Source organism: Phoxinus phoxinus, assembly GCF_949152265.1.
Source record: "Phoxinus phoxinus genome assembly, chromosome: 19".
NCBI lineage: Eukaryota > Metazoa > Chordata > Actinopteri > Cypriniformes > Leuciscidae > Phoxinus > Phoxinus phoxinus.
Window position 1 is genome coordinate 1842225 of NC_136894.1, and position 22760 is coordinate 1864984.

Sequence of the window (22760 nt, forward strand, 5' to 3'; positions counted from 1 at the left end):
CCATTTTTTTGCTTAAAAAATCCTTAAGTTAAATTTCTGGTCTTTAAAGTACTTAAAAAATGTTACATTTATTAAATATTATATATATATATATATATATTTTTTTTTTTTTTTAACATACAAATTTAAGTTAAACATCAAAATATGAGGACATTATTTTATATTTTTTAAATATTAAAAGAAAATGTGTGAAGAACAAAACACAACAAAATTTATCAGACAAAATAATTTGGCACAATTTGGTTTGAAAATATTATCAGCTTCATTGCATTATAAGATATAAAACAAATCGGCTCCAAGCACAACTATGCAATATGTACTGAACATGGTTTCCACCACTGAACAAAAAATAAATAAGTACTTGCAAAAACATTGCAATTCTTAGAAAAAAAAGTATATTATTCTTTCTGATTTATTGAAGAATGCATTATGAATGCATTTTAAAAAAGCGAATGAGAATCAATAACGAGCGTGCTTTTACGTGCAAATACTTGAACAGTAATTCAGATTCAGTTTAGAAAGTATAGGAAAAACAGTGAAGTGGAAGGAAAGACTGATTCAATGTAAATCAAACACAAAAGATCACAATCCTGCAAACAACCAGAGCGCCTTCACACAATCCTACACTGAAGATCTAACAGCGGATGCATTCACCTGAACATTACAGCAACAAAAGAGCCGTATTCGCTGCATTTAACATGTAGCCACTAAAAGAGCAACTCTCTCTCTCTCTCTCTCTCTGACACCCGTCAGCAGTAATTAATAGTGACCCGGTGTGGAAATGCTCACGTCATCTTGTTATCTCTCTAGAGAGTTCTCTAGGGCCTGCCAAATGCCTGACCTGGGCCTCAGAGAAGCAGAATAAGCCTGAGCGTGTGACGACGAGAGAAACACACCGCATCAAACCTGAAGCACAGATGATATAATCCGGTGGGGGAACTGGCAGCTGCGGTCGCCACAATCATTCTGTTAAAAATACAGTAAAATGTGAACAGAACAAACTTTTTACAATTTAAATCTGTAGTTTTTAAACCGGTAAATCCAGCAGCCCTTTTCTGCTGAGTTAGCAAGTTCTCGCATTTACTGATGACAATAAAATAATGCAAAACACTTACATAAGATGTAACATAACACCCTCATTTATGTAATTAATAAATAAAAAACTAAGAAGAAACATACAGTAGTAGCCAAAAGTGATATTTGTTTTTAATAACCAATAAACTATGAGGAAAATATTTTATATTTTTAATAGGGCTGTCGAAAGATTAATCGCGATTAATCGCATCCAAAATAAAAGTTTGTGTTTACATAATATATGTGTGTGTACTGTGTATAATTATTATGTATAAATACACACATTCATGTATATTTTTTTAGATATCTTAATAATTATACACAGAAAACACACATATATTATGTAAACACAAACTTTTATTTTGGAATCACGATTAATCGCGGTTAATCTTTTGACAGCCCTAATTTTTAAATATGAGGGAAGAACAAAACACTAAACTTGGTTAAGGTATTTATCCGTCTAAATTATTTGCTGGGAAAAACGCAAACTACAGCTACAGGTTTTTATTTTATTATGCAAATAAATAATTTATAGAAATATAAAAAGCTCTGCTTCTCTCTTGTTTTTCATGCATTTATAATTTCTTAAATTATTTGTATGACAGCCTGGACAAAAATGATGTCGGCACAATTTGGCATGTTTCACTGCGTTATTATCACAAATAAAACAAGCACAATTATGTAATGCGCTTTAAAAAAAAATTATAATATCTGGGAATGCCAGTTTATGGCTTTTCACTGTAAATTATAAGATGAATAGTTTTTTTACCTAAAAAAAGTATCTTACTGTAAAATTACATAAAAAGCAATAGATCTATAACAATCTCCTTATGTTTACCAAATAAAAGGGTTTCTATTGAAGCATTTTTACCGTTGGTTAAAATCACAATAACAAGATTTCCACATTTCTCAAAACATCTGGTAGAGTGAGTGCAAGTCGTCAAACCTAGCCTGAATGGTTAGTCATTAAAAGTATAACAATCTGCACAACATGATCTGTGCTGAAGCAATATCTCAGGAGTGATGCGGTTATCTATTTCTGAATGGCTCTAAATGCAGAGCAATGCTTCACCCGGATACAGGAGGAGACGGAGCACATGTGCTACAACACACCTTTCATTTGTGCAATTTAACTCGATTAATGCAGCATCTGTTTAATCCCCGTCAACCTTTTGCTAGTATTACAATATATGATTATGCTCTTAACCATGCAAGTGCTTTTTACCTTCTTTTTTTTTTTTGTCTAGTATCCTCACAAGCACAGTCTTAAATGAGTTAAATCAAGTCTTAAATTAGGGCTGTAAACGATTAATCGAATCCAAAATTGTGTTTACATAATATATATGTGTGTGTATTGTGTATAATTATTTTGTATGTATAAATACACACACATGCATGTATATATTTAAGAAAAATCTGTTATTTATATATAATATAAAAATATATATGCAGTATATAAATGCAAATATTTCTCAAATATATACATGCATGTGTGTGTATTTATATATACAAAATAATTATACACAATACACACACACATATATTATGTAAACACAAACTTTTATTTTGGATTCGATTAATCGCGATTAATCGTTTACAGCCCTACCTTAAATGAGTTAAATTAAAGGGGTCATGACATGAGAAACCAAATTTGCCTTGATCTTTTGGTATATAAGAGGTCTTTGTACCATTAAAACGTCCTGCAAGTTTCATAGCTTAAGACGTCCTCCCCATTATAAACGAATCATTTATTTAATCAAGCTCTAAATACAGCTCGTTCTGGATCCATGGTAAGAAGTGACGTCACGGTACGAAGTGACGTACCAGCGTTTGCATATGACCGCCTCCAGCACAAGACAACTACGCTTAAAGCGCAAGACAACTACGCTCATTTCGTATCATTGTCGCGCCCGCGCGCCTCACAAGTGTTCAGTCGACGGACAGCGAGTGGGTCTGTGTACAGGGAAATTACGATGCCACAGATGTGCTGTTCCTGGCTGTGGACAAACAACATCTGTGAATACGATGCCGAAAGATCCAGTCGTCAGGGAAAAATGGATGCACTTTATTTTTTGCGGACGTCTCAGTCACGGCAGTGTTAGTTTAAGCGTTTGTTCTATACATTTGTGTGTATTTTGTGTGTATATTTTTGAAATGCATTTTCTGTAAAGCTGCTTTGAAACAATATGTATTGTGAAAAGCGCTATACAAATAAACTTGAATTGAATTGAATTGAATTTGAAGGATGACTGTTTTGAGAACAAATCCCAAAATGATGCTGGCTTTGCCAGAAAACTGTTGCTCAAAGATAAGTCCGTGCCGACTATTCTGGGCTCAACAACGACGACGCAAACTGTAAGTAATGTATTTAAAACTTTAAACTACTTTTTAAATACGCTGATCCGCAAATGTTCTGGCTGGGGGCGTTAATAATTGATGCATAGGCACTGACGTTAGCCAATCATAACAGTGGGCGTTAACACTGAACTCTTAAAGGGGAAACACCCCCAAAACAGACTGTGTGAATCAGAGGATGAGAAACAGGGAAAAGGTCATAAATCACAACATTTTAAAAGTTTTTTGTAAAAAAAACTATAGTAATACTATATTTGCACCTGAGGGAACATAATAAAAAAATTAAAAAAAAACATGTCATGACCCCTTTAAGTCTTAAATGAAAGTAAAGAGTTGAGAAAATATGTGTCAGATCCGCGGCAGGTCTTAAAGTGACAGCAGCCTAATAAACCTGCTGGTCATTAAGGATAATTAAAGAACAAAAGAAAAAGAGTAAATCACTCACTCACTGCGCTTGACTGAATAACTTTTTCAGCTTTAATAAGCATCAATCTATATTTAATTTATCATTTATGCAGTGAAGACTGTGACAATAACTTTTTCAATTTCTTTATATCCTTCCTGTTAGACCTTCCTAAAAATCTTAGAAAAGGTTACATGGGTCAAAAACAGTGAAAACAATAACGTTTTGTTATTGGGCTACAGGGCTAGTAAAAATCTGAACTGGTCTGACTGGGCCAATAGAAAGAATTGAGCCCTGATATATTGACACGCAGGTAAATTACATTTTGTGTAATGGGTTTGTGTGAAGATACTTTAAAAATTCAAAAATTAAAAGTTGTTATATTTTTTTAAAGACTAATAAATGTTAAAAAAGAATAAAAGTTTTTGTTTACATCATATATGTGTGTGCGGTGTGTAAAATAATTATGTATTTATAAATACACACACATGCATGTATAATTAAAAAAATATTTACATGTTTATATAAATTTTTATATTTAAATATAATTTATATTATATATAATTATAAATACTTAATATATAAATAGATTTTTTTCTTAAAATTATATATGCATGTTTGTGTATTTATATATACATAATTATTATACACAGTACACATATATATATGATGTAAACAAAAACTTTTATTCTGCAAACGATTAGTTGCGATTAATCGTTATGCAGCAAATTATTACAATATAAAAATAGCCAATAAAAAAATATTTAAATGTTAGGAGCGATTAATCGTGCTTAATTTCAGAAAAATGTGTAATGAATTAGTTTATTTTTATTTTTATCGATTGATAATATACATACAAAGGCCTACAATTAAAATAAAAACAATTTAGCTATAGCTAATATACAGGCCTACAAGGTGAGTATGTCAGCCTATTGATTTATGACCAACTACTGGACTATAGACAGCATCACTTCTTTATATTACTGTAGCTTGTGTAACAGAGCGAAAGTAAAGAGCCAGTCTGGTCATCTCTGTCCCACAGCCTGCACACACTGATATGACAACTGACAGATCCTGCAATTAGTGAGAAGATAAGACACCCTGCCCTCCGACACCAACACACAACACACACACCAACACACACACCGCTGAAACCAGAAAATACAGCTCGTTCAAACCAAATTCCTGCCAGCGAATGCGCGTGCCTCCAAACAAAAACACGCACGTTCCCGTGAGAACCTCCCACCCGCGTGACCCGAACGTCCCACTAACGACCTAGAATGAAAATGTGACAGAGACAGAGCAATTCTTACCGATTTATTACCTCTGACAAGGTATCCGGGTTTTACTCTCACGTTTTCTTTAGAAAAAGCGAGATGTGTGGATCGGCTGTGCAAGTCTCTGGTCCTGGCGTCCACGGCGCGCTCCCGGCTGTCAATCAACTGAGCCCGGCAGCCGCTTCCGGGACTTCCATATTTGGGAATGATGAATCAGAGATGCCTCGAGAGAGCAGTGAGACTGAGGAGCTCTCGCAGCACATTACACGGAAGAATGGCAAACACCTATTTTGAAAAAGAAAAAGTACAAATATGACACTGATGACAAAAAAATATGTTTTATATAAGTAGTTTGGATTAACCGTTGAGTTATTTTAAATAATAAGCATGTAAATCATTTTTAAATATATTGAATTATCAAACCTGTGAGCTAAATCAAAGGTATTATTCAACATGCATGAAGCCATTTTATTGTCATGTGACAAGAAAACCATAAACCATAAAAGAAAACCGTCTTATTCAAGTTTTGAATTATATTAATAGTTTATGATCTGTTTATGTTTGCAAATTTCAAGGTGCAAAGAAAAGGAAAATATTTTAGTCTGTTTTACTTGACTTATTAGCACACACACATACACACACACACACACACACACACACACATGGGCCTATATTTACGAAACTTTTATGTAAGATGTGATTAATCGATTTGATTATTAGTTATATTATTATTAGTTATATTATTATATTATTACTGCTGTCAAATCGATTGCATTTAACATAAATGCTTGTAAAATATAGCCCTGTATGTGAGTGTATATGTATGTATGTATTTAAGTGTATATATGCTAATGTACACACACACACACACACACACACACAAACAAACTAACTTTTATGTTAGATGATTTTTCACGATTGATTGATTTGACAGCACTAATAATACAATAATACAATGTTAATATAACATAATATATTTTTAAAATATAATGAATCGACAATCAATACTAATAATTATATGAATATTATCAAAACATAAATGTATTTCAAAAATGTCATAATTTTTGAATACAAAGATGAAGAACTAGATTTTTTTATTTTTTATTATGCTTTTTATCATCTCAGACATTCCAATTTGTCAAATAATACCAATACATTTTACCCCCTATTAAAAATAATACCCCCCCCCCCCCCCACACACACACACACACACACACACAGTCATAGCATTGCATTATTACTTTTCTAATCACTTTATTCAATTTCCATGACCTCTCGAGCAACTCTACCCTCAGTGCACGTCTGACACCGAGCCAGATTAGATTATCAGTGGTGCTGCTGTCAGCTGGTATCACTGCGTGCGTTCCCGGTGGCGTCTTCTTCCCGGGAGCCTCCGTTATCACGGCCCGCGTTAGACTAGCATCCCTGCTGATGGTGTGGTGGAAAGTTTCACTCCTGAAGCAGCGTCGGGTTACACGCCGGGCAGAAATAGATCCTCCACACACACCGAGCGCACAGATGTGGCCCTTCGGCATTTCTTATTGATAAGAAAATCCCTGAATAATTCACTGATCTCCAATACGCCACACGGCGTCTACAGGTGCAGCGTTGGGTGGGTGTTAAGTAAAGATGCACATGTGTTGTGAGGGTTATGTGTAAGTAGGCTTGAGTTACGTGGAGTCCGGCTGGATCAGAATTTAGGCCCGGTTTATGGTCATTACCCAAAGTGCTCAGTCCCGAACATTAGAAGACTGGGTCAACTAGGTCAACATGGTGGATCTCAGATCCATGACACAGCGATTTGGATAAAACATTGCTCAATCCAGATCCAGTATGAAGTTCACAAACAACTTACATACACAAAATTGCTTACGCCATCACCTGACGAGTCATATTGAATTATATTTAGTGATTCTGGCGACGTGTTTGCACAAACACATTCATTATCCAACAGTCACCAACACTTATGTTTATCCAACACTCTTGATTAAACATTCAGGATTAGTTTGAATTATGGGGCAAAACAACTAATTTATTAAACTGAACTATCTTCAAGTCGTGTAAATGAACAGCATCATGTTGATCACCACATTTTTTTCATCTCACAACCACAATCTCTTTAAATAGCAATCGAGGTTATGATGAGACACTTACAATGGAAGTTAATTTGAATGTTAAATTGCTTTTTAATGTGACGCAAGTTAACATGCTTTTTTGTGTGAAGTTATATCCAGTTTTAACATGAAAACATAAAAAACTGTAAAAAAAAATATGACTTAAACATCTAAAGCTCAAATAATACATGAGTTTTAAAGGTGGGGGTGTAATGCCCTTTTCACAAGATGTAAAATAAGTCTCTGATGTCCCCAGAGTGTGTGTGTGTGTGTGTGAAGTTTTAGCTCAAAATACCCCACAGATATTTTTATATATCATCTTAAAATTGTATTTTTTTGAGGGTGAGCAAAAACACACCGTTTGTGTCTGTCCCTTTAAATGCAAATGAGCTGCTGCAAATGCAAATGAGCTTCAAGAGCGTGTGTGTGTGTGTGTGTGTGTGTGTGTGTGTGTGTGTGTGTGTGTGTGTGTGTGTGTGTGTGTGTGTGTGTGTACAAATTCCGATTACCACATGCACTGAAAGTTTCAAACACTTTTAGCCTTTTATGTTCAAACCGGAGTCAGACAAAGATGGAGAGACTCAAGAAGAAGTGACAACATGTAGAAGCAACAGGACATTTCTGAATGGTAGTTGATTAATTTATGCAGTGTTCAGTGGGCGGGGTTTATGTAAATTTTAGGGTTGGTGATGTCACAAACCCGGGAGGAATGTCGTGTAGTTCCTACCAGCCGTTTGTTGTAGCTCTTAAAAAGCGATTTCTTTAAAAGCAAATATCTCCCTTTGCTGTGAACATTGAGCGTTGTAACTTTGCAGATGTTGTTTATGATCAAACAGCAACATTACACACTAACTACAGTTAGAAAAGTCAAATCATATTCAACCACCCCTTTAACAAAGAAGTTTACAATTTTAAACTTCGCCTTTAAATCCTCCAAAAAAAAGGCCTCATTGTTGCCTCACCGTAACATTGATTTTTGCCTCTTTTTTTTATACAAAACAAGTGGTAAATATTAAAAATGTTGTGGTAACCAACACTAGTATGTACAAATGCTGTCAATTTTAACTAAATAAATAATATTCTGCTATTATAAATGTATACGCTTAACTTTTCACTATGAGCTAAATGTGCTTTTTTAAAGGAAAACAAGGTGATTCGAAATAATTTTTGTGCTAATAAACACAAATGCTGTCCGTCAGTTTAACTGGTTCTGAACCTGTAATATTCCTCAATTATTAAGCAATGTTTGGACAGGCAGAGTCGAGGCCAGCTAAATTTGTCACCTCACAAACCAGCATAAACAAAGTCATAAATAAGCATCTCGGTGTGTGGCGAGGAGACGCGACGGCCTGTGTGTTTATACTGTTGGCTTGCCGAGAATATCTGCTTCTTTTTCACGACACCTTCATCCACGAGAAACACAGAAAGCTTGCGGTGTGTGTGTGTGTGTGTGTGTGACTGCAGGAGTAAAGCTACCGCCTGTCTAAACAAAGACCAGAAGAAACAAAACATCAGCACATTGAAATATTTTTGCAACTCAATGATGCAGCAATGACCCAGAATGTGTGCTTTTGAAAAAAATAACAATCTCAAACAATGAGCAAATCAAGAATAAAAACAGATCAGGGATGTGTAATGAACAAAGCGTTTGAGGTTTAAATATAGAACCTTTTTATTTCCATTTAGAGTAAATAGTGTTGAAAATCTGAAATAAGGCTTAAATACCTACAGAACGTTTGTATTTAAATAGTCAATAACACTTTACATGCCCGAATCCAGTGACAATGAAACATGTGTCCTTTTTTTGTGTTGTTAATATTCTTGTTTTCTTCTTCTTCTTCTTCTCATATTTTCCCTTGTAAGAAAGAGTTCAAGTATAAAAATTCTCAACAGTGTAAAATAGCCCATCTGATGCATATTTAAAGCAATAGAAGCACAGCATCCATCCTCGACATTGACAATACATTCTAGTGTATGAAGCAGCATGTCCCTTCGCTCTTTTTTTTTTTTTTTTTTTTTGTCCTTTTAAACAGTTCTGGATATGACAAATGGATATAACATGCCCCGAAAACAACAGGCCTGCAATAAAACAAAATGTCATACGACAGGCATTAAACTAGCTGATATTTAATGTCATGTTCTAAAAATCCAAATGTATCGAAGAAAGAAAAAAAAAAAAAAAAGATTTGTACAGTGCACATACAGAATTGCATTTTAAATAAGTCCTACAACAACACTTTTGGTTGAGTATGTTAATAATACTACAACTAAGCCTACTCAATAACTTATAATAATAATAATATACCATGAGATGAATACATTATATCCATACAGTACCGCTTCCAAGTCTGTGATCTCAGAGCGCAACATAAGTCAACTCAAAATAAATATCTTAAATAGCAGATCTCTTTAAATAGCATTACAAATGTAAGGCACACAAAGAACCCGCGGATCCTTTCGCTATAGTGCTGTTCTGTAAAGAGTTGCTCATTGAAATACATAGACCTTAGTAAGTGTGCTGGTGCTCAGTGAACATATAAAGACCGGCAGAGCGATAGCGGATAGCTTGCGGTGACTCTTCTCTCTTATCACGACTCCAGATAAAGATCCGGGAAGATCCACAGGTCTGTCCCAATCCTCTTCAGGATAAGAAGAAGTGGGAAATGTTGACAGACCCGAAGCAGGACCGGTTCCAGGGATAAAACGGCAACGAACCAGCGATCTTTCCAGAGCAATCCGACTGTGTGTGTGTGTGTGTGTGTGTGTCAGTGCCTGTTCCTTCCAACACAGCAGTTGCTCCCTGATTCTAGTACTAATACTGAGCAATGCCACATTATTTTTCCCTACATAGTCATCTTAGTGTGTGTGTGTGTGTGTGTTTGTACGCCCACAGACAGACATTAACACTTAAATGTGTGTATAACGGTGTACATGTTAGTCCGTGTGTATTTTGTAAGCATATAATACAATACATCTCAGTCTTTTTGTCTTTTTTTTTTTTTTTTTGAGAGTACCTTCAAATTGTTCGATGCCCATTGTGGGGGAGCAAAAGAAAATCTCTCCTATTCCTGCACTTTGTTTTGTGTTTTTTCCCCCTTGTTTGCTTTGCATAGGTCAGGAGGTCAACGCAGGAGTCAGAGAAAGTGGGGACATTCAGCATCAGATAGATAAAAAGGTAGTTCACAAAACATAAAACATGCTAACACTGGATCTTTCTCCATTTCCGTCGCCACAGTTAGGTCTACTATCCCTGATTGGCAGAGTTTGTCGTTTCGAATTCGCTGAAAAAAAAAAAAAAAAAAAAAAAAAATGCTCCATTTCCCTGATGATCAAAAAAGTGAAAAATGCACTTGAGAAGACGACAGAACAAAACGAGCCCTCAAATAAATGAGAATAAATATAAAGGTAAGGGGCCCTAGAATCAAAACAATGAGGGACATTTCCGAGTGTCCTTCGGAAAAACAGTCGCCTACATTAAATGACAGCATCGGGACTTAAGGTTTTCGTCTACCACAGTGATTAGTCGCTCCTTCCGCAATAAATATCCTACTCTAATATTAATCATAGTAATAAAGATAACATAATAATGAGTAAAAAGCTAGATTCCGTCCTTTCCTGCGATTTTTTTTTGGTTTTGATGTTTTCTTTTTGTTAAATCACAGCAAGTTGGAAAGCAATAGTTCCCATCTCACTAATAATAATAATAATAATCTCTACCAATTACTATCCCCCTCCCTCGTCTTCCTCCTCTTGCAATCAACCCACAACCAGCAACTATCTTCGTCACCATCATCTAGTAGCATCCGCTGGGCGTCGACTCCCTGCGCGTCTCCCGTCCGCCGCTTTGGTTGCTATTGCATTCGTTCGGCTTGTAGTTGTTGAGGCTGGTATTGACCGAAAGCGGCGGCGGCGGCGGCGGTTCCCGGAGCCGCGGTTGCTAATGGTTGTTGCATGGCGTAGCCGTAGCCGGCGGCAGCTACGTAGCCGGTTGCGGCGGGAGAAGCCGCGTACGGATACTGCTCGTAGGCCGCGGCGGCCGCCGCTGTCGCAGCGCTAGCGTACTGTGCGTACGCGGCGCCCGTGTAGTCGATGTACGGCGAAGACGCTGTAGCGGAGGCCGTCGCTGGCTGGAGGTGAGGGATGACCATGCTGGGTTGCATGAAGGCCTGCGGGTACACATAGTGAGTCGGGATCCTGCGAGAGACAAACACGACAGCACGTTAGCATTGCATTATGGACGTAGCAAAAAGAAAACCACAACTATAGCGCGGCCAAAGCACCCAATTTCCAAAATTCAGTAACACCCAAGGAAATGCCTGCTAGTGATTATTAGAGATATAAGGTTGCCAAAATAGATATCTCTCAGTGCAACGGTAGCGTCTGTGCCGCTAGCGCTAACAGAGAATTACTGTTTTCAAACAGGTTTTGCTAAACAAACACATGCCCCTCCCCCAAACGCACATCATTGGCTGAGTCACTGTTGCTATGTAGGGTTTGTCTAGATGTTTAAAATGTTAGTTCAAACTAAATTTTTAATTCTGTCATGAATTACTCACCCTCATGTCACTCCAAACCCGGAAGACTTTTGTTCATCTCAGGAACACAAATTAAGATTCTTTATGAAATCCATTGACAGCTACGCAACTACCACTTTGACACTTCAAAAAGTTCATAAAGAGATCGTAAAACTAATCCATATGAATCGAGCCGTTTAGTCCAAATTTTTTGAAGAAACTTGATCGCTTTATATGATGAACAGATTGAAGTTTGGATTTTATTCACAATTGTAAACCTCTTACAAACGAGCTGAAAAACATGAGAATGAACCTCATTGGTTCTCGCACGTCAAGCGAATCAAATCTGTTCATCATATAAAGTGATCGTATCTCTTCTGAAAATTTTGGACTAAACTGCTCAATTCATATGGATTAGATTTACAATCTCCTTATTAAATGTTGCGTAGCTGTTAATGGAGGCACAGAAAGCTCTCGGATTTCATCAAAAAAAAAATCGTATGGGTTTGGAACGACATAAAGGGTGAGTTATTAATGACAGAAATGTAATATTTTAGTGAACTAACCCTTTAAACAGAGAAATGTTTCGATAGTCAGTGTTTACATATTTAAGGGTGAAAGTAAAGTAGAATACATTAATTTTATCCTCTGATAGTTAAATCGACAAGTTAAATCCATTTGAACATTCCCTGAGTAAGTGATTGGTCAAACAACCAGATGCTCCGCCTCCAAAGTCACACCATTGGCTAAGCCACTGTTGCTATGTCAGGCTGGTCGGGATTCTCAAACAAACCGAGTGTTTACACTTTTTCCTGGCAAATCGACCTATATATATATATAACAAAACAAAATTTTGCCGACAAAATAATTTTGATAAACTACAGCTAGTTTTATTTTAACATGATTAAAATAAAAAAAATTATATGATAAAAAAAATAAAAAAATGCATAGAAAAACAAAAAGCGGATAGGAAAAAGCATACATTGACTTTAACAATCATTTATTAATACAGTAGTCAACATTTGAAGTGGATGAAAAAAGTTAATCAATGTTGTCCTAAGACAAAACCGGCTATTGTTCAAAATTCATGTAATACTTTGATGAAAGATTTTGATCCACTTCAAATGTTGACAACTGTATTTTATTTGTTCTCTTTTGTTTTGGCAAGTGTTCATAATTTGTGACAAATTATTTTATCGGCACAATTTGGCATGTTTTATTGCGTTATTATTATCACAAATGAAACAATTGATTCCAAGGCAAGCACAACTATGCAATATGCTTACAAAATAATAATAATATTTGCATAAAATGGAGATGTAATTCGTCCTAGGCCGGACATCACCGCCGGCCGATACTGTATCTACGGGCCGCTGAAGTCATGCTAGAAGTGGCATGCGTTAACCCGCCGGTGCCCGCCGTGTGAAACGAGGGAACGTTGGACCCAGGAGAGAGGAGAGGAGATGAGGGGAGCATTGTGAATATGTCAGGGCTACTTTGACAGCTGGACAGTTTTCAAAAAGGGACGTTGCTGGCCGTTTCCCCCTCCAACACTTAGACAATGAGCCTCGGGCTGGACAGCAAACACAGAGGGGAGTTTTGATTAAATAAGCAATCAGGAACAATGAGCCCATTCTGCCTTTCATTACGTACCCCGTCGCACTTTCAGAGCGCTTTTCACATTTACTGTCTGCACTAAACAGACGGGTGAGAACTTTTTACTCGAGTTCAGGGACGCATTGCATTGCCAATAACTCACTACATACGAGTCAAGACAATGCAACTACGTTATAGACAGGGTTCGTATACAAATGATAGTGTAAAATGACATTTTTAGTTTTTTATCTTATCTCACTTATCAAACAGTATCTTTATTATCTTTCAAATTCTAAAAAAGGTAAATTAAAAAATTAAAAAAAAGGTACAAATAAAGTGCAGCAGATGCAATTACAACTCTTAACCATTAAAAAGATTACTATGACAAAGATATCGCTTTCCTTAATCAAACTGATTTCCATGAATATATGATTGACCTGAAAGCTGTATCATATACTTGGATATTTATAAGCAATATTACACGCATAGCCACACTGTAAAAAAAAAATGTTGGTTTACTTTAAAAAAGCAAGTTACCTTATTGCCATAAAATTGAGTTCGTTGTAATTTAAAAATTTTAGTTAATACAATGAAGAAGAATGGTTTAATAAACAAAAACTCAAAATAGTATGTTATATTCGCACATTAGTTATCGAAGTTGATTTGACATAAGATAAAAAGTTGTGATAAATCATGAAAATATTTTTTTACAGTGCATGCGTGTTAGTTTGTGTCCCGATCACCCCTATATTCTGTAATAAATATTACAATATTAGCAATATTACACTCATAGCCATGCGAAATGGCTCTAGATCCATATTAGACGAGCTAGAGCGTTAATTTTGCGTGAAAAGATTGTTTCATTGATAAAAGTAAACCAATTTCACAATTACCAAGCACCTTTTCATAAATATGGCTGTTTTCATTGGTTTTACAGGATTTAAATGTCAAATTCAAGCATTTTAAGCACCGTGTACGAACCCTGTATAGAAGGCCGTGAGAAATTCCCACGAAAAATGTAAGTGAATCAGAGTTTATGATGAAATTTGACTACATCTACTTTGACGTTATGGAAGTTCAGGATTTTTAGATGGTGTTTAAGACTTGAATTTGAGCTAATTACATCCAATATTTAGTAATTTGAGCTAATTACATCCAATATTTAGTAATTTGAGCTAATTACATCCAATATTTAGTAATTTGAGCTAATTACATCCAATATTTAGTCATTTGAGCTAATTACATCCCATATTTAGTGTAAAAAGTGAAAGAATGTTTCTATCATGGCAACCCTATATGTAGCACACCATTATATCAACCAAACCTGACCAAACTCAAAAAACCTCTGCCCCACATTAAAGAAAATAAGCGTAACACAGGCGTCAAGAAATAAAGAGCAACAGAACGTATTACCCACATCAACTCAAAAAAACACAATCACTCAGAATACCAGAAATGAGAGGAATGAAATTAAACCTTCCTTTTTCTCTCTCAGGTCAAAGGGCAAAGATGCTCCTATGAAATCTTTCATAGATGCCTTGCCAGCCTGAGGTGACAGCAGGGATTGTGTTAATAATATAGACTACCATAAGAGTCATAATACACAAAATAACAGTGAGAACATACGGGTGGAACTTGAAAAATGAGATTATGGTGCAAAAGTTCAGTAATTCAACTTAAAAGGTGAAACTAATATATTATATAGACTCAATACATGCAAAGTGAGATATTTCAAGCCTTTATTTGTTAATCATGATGATTATGGCCTACAGCTTATGAAAACCTTTTCACAATATTCAAATTTTGAATTTGGGGGTTTCATAAGCTGCATAATAATCATCAAAATAACAAATAAAGGCTTGAAATATCTCACTTTGCATGTAATGAGTCTATATAATATTTTAGTTTCACCTTTTAAGTTGAATTATTGAACTTTTGCACGATATTCTCATTTTCCGAGTTGCACCCGTACAGGGAGGAGATCACATTCAACCTGAACAACCATCATCACATCATCACAACAACACACACAGGTGACTCGTTTCAGAAAGATCAATATACTCCAATATCAGGCTGGTATCATTATCCAATATCACTATCATTCATATACAAGCAGTCGGAAAGCAGGACCAAAGTTAGAGAAATCTTGCGCAACCACTTTAGTGTTAAAGAAAGCGCAGCTGACTGGAGAACAGCGTGAGTGACAGCGAGGGCTGGACGCTATATTCTGCTTGTGCTGATTTCTAAATGCAAAAAGATTTCATCTTCTTTATCCATCTAATAAGCACTTGATGAGTATATATGACTTCTAATATCTGACATATTAAATTCTCATAATCCATCAAAGTCACTTAATGCATTCACTCTCATATTTAAAAGCAAAGCTCAAAAACATATTTTCTAAATGTTGGTTTTCAATGAATCGTTTAGTTTTGTGTTCCTTATTTTATAGATTATAATATGTTTTTTTTTTGTTGAGTATATAATGATCTGTAGAGCACTTTGATCAACCCTGCGTTGTTTTTAAATGTGCTTTATGAAAAAAAAAATGGATTTATACATAAAACTGGTGATTAGGTACTCTGAAATAATTAAAAATAGCCACTCATCTCTATCTAGACCATTGCGGCGCAGGAAAAGTGAGGTTTGTGTCTAAATAAAGGTTAACTTTTGTTCTACAGATCTAGAAAACACATCTGTGAAGATCTCAGACAAATCAGGGCAACGATGGAAAGATGGATCTAATCATCGTCTGTATAAGTGGTTTTTACACACTATTGGTCAGATTTACTAACGTCTAACTCCAGCGCAAACTCTCCTTTGGTGTTAAAAACTACTGTCAGGATTCAATAAAGACACGCAGTAAAAAATTAGCGCTGAAAAGGCATGGACAGTAATTTTTTGTGGCTAGCTTATTGCATATGCAATAATGAGTTTTCCTTTCAGACGCAACATTTATAGGAGTATTTAAGTGAATCATGCAACGTCATGCTAGTTAATTTACTGGTACTTTCATCTGTACTAAGTTGATCACGCTCCCATCCGCGCATTAGCGGGATTGCGCTCTCACATTAATTTCCGTTTAGTAAATCTGGCCCGATGTGTGATGATGGCCCTACAAAGAAAGTTGCAGAACAGGCATGACTTTGCACATTTCAAACCTGACCCATATATTACACAGTCCCAATTTGACTACCAACACCATTTGGTTGCATTTGGCGAGGTCACATCATCTATTATACCCCTTTTTATAAAGTCTTGTTGTTGTGCTCTACTAGAACATGTTTTCCTGCTTGAATGTTGATTATTCTCCTCATATTCTCCATTGTTGCGGCTCCTCTCTTCCCAGTCTGTCAGTAACGCTCTGTTTACTTCCTGTCTCTATGAAGCCCCTCCTTCTGAAAAGCACACTGTGCTCTGATTGGTCGGCTGGAGCAGTGTGTTGTGATTGGTCGAGCGCTTCGAGTGTGTTTGGGAAATGTCCCGCCCCTTACCATAACCGCCAGTTTAACACACTACTAACTAACTCAACCAGGCCCCACCCCTTTATTCTGCGCATTAATTATTATAATGAGGAATATTGTGACGTGTTCGTTCCCGGAAGAAACTCAAGACTACAATGGAGGCGTTTCAGGAGTTCGGAAACACTGACACTGATGTAGAGAAGAACTAAGAGCTTTTTCATGCTCAAACAACAACATTACACACTAAAGAAAGATGAACATGGAAAAAAAAGCATGTTTAACACAATAAACTGGTGCTAAGCGAGAGGTGCAATCTCAGTGGCACATGTTGGGCCTTGTTGAGTTTATCTCGAAGCTAAATGTCAGGAGCGGCCCAGCCCCCTAAACCGAGAGCGAGTGTGTGACAGTGACCGGAGCCAGAGAGAGAGAGAGAGAGAGAGAGAGAGAGAGAGAGAGAGAGAGAGAGAGAGAGAGAGAGAGAGAGAGAGAGAGAGAGAGAGAGAGAGAGAGAGAGAGCTTCATGCGACTGCAGTGTCAGCATTACAGCCTTTGTGTAAAACAATGGTGAAGCTTGTTTTCCTTAACGCCGCACGGGTCATGTGACGAAGGCTCGCTCAGGGGGCTGTGGCATCCAGACATTTGTTTGTCACAGCAGAGGCTCACAACACGGCAAACACATGCATGCATGTCACAAACAGACACACACACACTCACCCACGCGCATACGCACACGCTGAGGAATCCTCCACTGATTAAATAATCACACTGAACGCCTGCGACTTCTACATGCCTATCTTACAGTAGATTGTCTGCCTTTGGACTGGAGTGATATATACTACTGTATGGGCTTTTTTTCTTCTTTTTTAAAATAAATGAATACTTTTACTATTCAGCAAGGATGTGTTGAATGCAAGATTACCACATTTATAATTTTAACTTTATATTCAAAGAATACTGAAAAAAAAAAAAAAAATGCATCACAGTTTCCACTAAAATATGAAGCCACACACCGGTTTTCAACATTGATAATAATCATAAATGTTTCTTGAGCATCAGATCATCATATTATACTGATTTCTGAAGGATCATGTGACACTGAAGACTGGAGTAATGATGCTGAAAATTCAGCTTTGATCACAGGAATAAATTACATTTTAAAAATGGAAGTATTTCATAATATTACTGTTTTTTGATCAAATAAATGCAACGCAGAAGAGACTTCTTTCAAAAACACGTTTGAATGGTAGTGTAGTTTTACACGAGCAGTAGGCTAAAGAAATAAACCCTCATGTCATTCCATACCTGTATTTTCTTTTCTAAAGACATAAAATAAGATGAGATGAGCTGTTAATTTCCATATAGTAAACGTACATGGTGATTTCTAATGCCAAGCTCCAAAGATGGCACCACAAAGATAATAGTCATGACTTCTATATTTTAAATCTCCTGAACCTACATTGTATGAGAAACCAACCAAAAAAGTTATTCACTGAAAAGACACAAAAAAAACAATGGAAATTGGTTTAAATGCATGAGTTTTGCAGTTAATTTTTAGAAAATATCTACTTAAATGTCTATTCATCACACAAAGCACCACACTCTGTGTAAATAAAGATTATTGGAGTATGTTTTACAAGAAAATTAGTGCTGGGCAACGATTAATCACATCCAAAATAAAAGTGAATAATTGTGAATAATTATTTTGTATAATTACACACATATGCATGTATATATTTAAGAAATATATAGCGTATATAGATTTATACATCATTTAAATTACATATATGAACACATTTTTCTTAAATATATACATGCACGTGTATTTATATATACAAAACAATTATACACAGTCACATATATTATGTAAACATAAACTTTTATTTTTTTAACGCGATTAATCTATGCCTAGCACTAAAGAAAATATTATTTCAGTCTTTCTACTATAAAATTTCATGTTTAATTCGATGTATGCTTAAAAAGAATCAACGGTGTGATGCTTTTTTTGGCGCTTGGCATTATAAAAATGATCCACTTTTGTTGTATGGAAAAGTGCACCTCAGATATCCTTCATAAAAGATAGTAAATTTGTAGGGCGAACTGTCCGGTCGGTTTAAGAAATCATACAGAAATGGAGGACAGGGAATGTACAAGCACATCATCACCGACTCTAGGGACTCTGGATCCACTGCAGGACGCCTTATAGGGCCAGAGAAAAGAGAGACAGAGAACGAGAGCTGAAAAAGAGGAGAAGTGAACAGACACAATGGAGATGGGAGAGAACGGTGAAGGGTGAGTATGTGTCAAAGTCTCTGTGGTGTGAGTGTGACAGGACTCCCAATCAGTGAGCAAAATAAAACCGCAACGTGCAAGTTTGTAGTCGGGCGTGAAGAGGGATCAACAACGGCACACAAAACAAAATGGCACGCAAGACACCAGAAAACACAACAAAGGTGAAAACAAACCAAAATGATCAAAAACACAAGCTCCAGCAATAAAAAACGTGAAGAAAATAAAAGGAAGCAAACTTTGCTCCGTGGCAAAGTCATCACTCCTCCACAACACGGAAACTCAGCACCCCAAAAACCAGCCTTTTTTCCATTAAAATTAAAAAAATGCACACAGTTAAGCTATCAACACCACTTCATAACGGTAAAAAAGGCACACACAGCTCTATGTACTATTAAAAGTGAAAGTCCAAACCAAAATAAAACCAACGTACATGCATCTGTAATCACCATTTTCGAGCTTGTGTGTTTGAGACTACAGGTACTGTAGCTACAGATCTGCACTATTCCTCAAACCACCAGTTATCTTAACCCAAATCGAGCCTGTCGGACCAGAGAAAGATAGACAACATTGAGTCAGGCTGTAATGTCCAGTGTAAACTCACATACTGTACACACACACATTTACACACACTCTCTCAACAGCAAAGTATTAAATAAGATTCAGAAATAATATCATGTCGTGCCTAATATCGGTGTATTAAAATTAATGCTGGGCGACGATTAATCGCGATTAATCGCATCCAAAATAAAAGTGTGTGTACTGTGTGTAATTATTTTGTATAAATACATACATATGCATGTATATATTAAATGTATACATGCATATGTGTGTATTATACAAAATAATTACACATATATTTTAATGTAAACATAAACTTTTATTTTGGATGCGATTAATCGCGATTAATCGTTGCCCAGCACTAAGAAAATACATTTGTTAATGACATATCAAAGCCACTGTGACGTCATAATCTGGTTTTAAACCTTGTTTGATGTTTAAAACTACCACTGAACACATGCATAATCAATCTATTCTAGATGTTCCCGTTACTCACCCATATGGTCTTTGGATGAAAGCTGGGTGAATCTGAGGGACGCCGAAGGTGAAACCTGCGCACAAAAACACCATTTATATACTACTAATATTATATGATCCTAATAACCCTGCTAAAGATGAAGTTAAACATTACAACAACTGTGTTGTAGAAATCTGCTGAGTCAGTGCATGCATGGATCTACAGTTAATCACATCATAACATCTCTAATCTCCTTTACAGTCAGTGTGTACAATTCATTAAGAGCTGAAAACCTTGAGTAAACATCTGCGCATGTACAAAGAAACTACATGAAAAATGACCATGCTGTTGTTGGAACATAATGCATCTGCGGTTTGTCAAATCGATATGTAAAAGAGCAACGGCATTGGTGTGCAATGGCTTCCACTCATGAATATTATTTTCATGTCTCCTCACCTGGCTGCATGACCCGTGGCTTGGCTCCGAGATAAGCCAGGTTAACGTTGGCCTTTCTGCCGTCAATGATGGGGTTTGGGTCCTTACAGGCTCTGTCTGCAGCGGAGCGGTCTCCCATAGTCACCTATAGAGCAAAAACAGATTTTTTCGTTCATGAGACATACACACTGAAGCAACAAATGCTATAAAAACTAAGCTAATTCTGGTAACAAATACAAACCCACACTTCAATTCCCTAATTTGGTACAGAGCAACCACATTGCAGACCTCACATAATGCATGACCTCTACCCCAAATCAGGCTTTAAACACAAGATTATTTGGCGTTTATTCATATGTAAGATGTCTAGGCAACTAAAATCATTAAAGACAGAGGTCACTTAAGCTTTTTATATCTTTGTGAAACATGCATAAGGGTTTTACTGTTGTGAAATACACTTCTGCTGTGTGGACTGTCAAAACTTTACAAGTGTCTTGTTTACTCACTCTTATCAGGGTGATTCTAGTCAAACTCGACAGCTGAGCCAACAAAGGCCTGTTTTAGTTGTCAATTGTACACTTTATTAGGTCAGAAATTACTACCAACGCGCAGTTTGAATTTATACTCGTTTGGTTTAGATTTAAAGGGGCCGTTCACCCCCAAAAACAAATTATCACCTGCATTTTACTCCAAAATTGTTTGTCATTCTTGCTTCCGTGGAACACGAAATAAAATGTCAAGCAAAATGACAATCACAGTCACCGTTTATTTGCATTGCATCTTTTTTATCCATATAATGAAAGTGAATGGGGACTGGAACATTCCGCGTCGTTTCGTGTTCGTGAGTAAACGGAACTTTCATTTTGGTGTGAACTGTCCCTTTTACATCACTAGTTTCAATATCAGTCAGTGAATGAAATGAATGTAGACAGCGTAAAACAATTTTAAAAGTTTTAAGCATTTGAGCACGCGCGTAGGCTATTAAACTTATGAAAATATGTCTGATGAGTTACATCTGATGAGTTGCCATTTAAATGTGTCACGCTGTCACACAGTGTGTTTGTTTCAAAGTTTACGTTTGACAGCTTCCAACTTCATACTTACAAATCCATAACCCCTGGACTTTCCAGTCTGTCTGTCGGTAATCACCACAGCCTCTTCAATTTCGCCAAACACTTCAAAATATTTCCTTAGACTGGAATCCGTCGTATGATACGGAAGACCACCGACAAATATCTTGGTGTAAGTGGTGTCCTTTTGCGTGGTATGCATCCTCACAAAAAAAAATGCTCTCAAGTGCAAAAAAAATAAATAAAAAGCTAAGAAGATAGTGCAATTTAGGCTTGATAATGACAGTATCGCTATTTTAATAGGCTACGCTCCTTTAAAATATACACTAGAAGTTACAAAAAGCGATTAAATCTAAAACGCAACGCACGCGCGCAGATGGGTTTAATGTCAGAGGTAGATTAATGTGGAGCGGATTGAGCCAAGGATCATCAGGTGGGTCGAACTCCTCTTCCAAACTGACGTGACTTCTAAAAAGTGCGTGTGACCCATTCCTAAAAGCAGCCGGTGAAACAAACCACACCCCGATGAGTTTGAGGGAGGACCGAGCGAGCGCACGCGCGGAGCAACAGCTGGACGACGGCGCACAACGGGCATCTGTGTGCCTGCCTTTGTTCAACATTTCATACTACAGTTGTTGTTTCTGTAAATGCATGTGCATTTGTGTGTGACAGACAGAAAGAAATGCTCCAAACGCGACACTGACGAGCCAGATTAAAGCAAACTTAAAGTGATTAGTGATTGCCTGGCCTACAGACCTGGGGCTGGGAGACCAGCAAACTATCAGTTTAACATGTTTTTAGAGGAAATGCATGGTGGCAATTGCTGGCAGAACCTCTAGTTTTAAGAATGCATGATAAAAAAAATAATAAGATAATGATTGTATGCTAAATTTCAATAACTGGAAACCATAGACCATTAATTTGAATCATTTCCAGCATTTTTGACAAAAAAAAGTAGCCTATTTATTTGGTCCTCTAAACAAGTATCGGCTTGATATGAATATATAGCATTTTGACTTCTTTAACGTTATGCACTTTTATGTGAAAAAATGAGGTTGGCAAATGGGTGAATAGGGAACATTGGAGATCTCAGAGGCCGTTTACATGACACTGTTTTCAACTAAAACGAAAAACTTTTTATGCTGTTTTAGCCG

General features: G+C 36.5%; 2 protein-coding genes across 6 annotated transcripts in view; both read right to left on the reverse strand.

Annotated features, from left to right (window-relative positions):
- Window positions 1-5586, reverse strand: part of cap2 (cyclase associated actin cytoskeleton regulatory protein 2) — a 47111-nt gene extending 41525 nt beyond the window's left edge. The window contains exon 1 of one of the 5 annotated variants that reach the window (XR_013795192.1): window positions 5146-5586. The gene's annotated coding sequence lies outside the window, so the exon portion shown is untranslated. The remainder of the gene's footprint in view (window positions 1-5145) is intronic. The other 4 variants (XM_079591877.1, XM_079591876.1, XM_079591879.1 and 1 more) reach the window with 4 other exon arrangements.
- Window positions 5587-8872: 3286 nt separating this feature from the next.
- Window positions 8873-22235, reverse strand: rbm24a (RNA binding motif protein 24a). Its single transcript, XM_079591880.1, has 4 exons — window positions 21641-22235; window positions 20558-20681; window positions 20141-20195; window positions 8873-11417 (listed from the first exon to the last, which is right to left on the reverse strand). The coding sequence occupies exons 1-4, from the start codon at window positions 21806-21808 to the stop codon at window positions 11075-11077; spliced, it is 690 nt and encodes a 229-aa protein (XP_079448006.1). The 5' UTR covers window positions 21809-22235; the 3' UTR covers window positions 8873-11074.
- Window positions 22236-22760: the final 525 nt, after the last annotated feature.

Coding starts and splice junctions, on each gene's coding strand:
- rbm24a (XM_079591880.1), bottom strand. CDS start 21,808: ATGCATACCACGCAAAAGGACACCACTTACACCAAGATATTTGTCGGT. Junction 20,196..20,557: donor GCCACGGGTCATGCAGCCAG/GTGAGGAGACAT, acceptor TTTTGTGCGCAG/GTTTCACCTTCGGCGTCCCT. Junction 11,418..20,140: donor TTCATCCAAAGACCATATGG/GTGAGTAACGGG, acceptor TGTCTCTCGCAG/GATCCCGACTCACTATGTGT.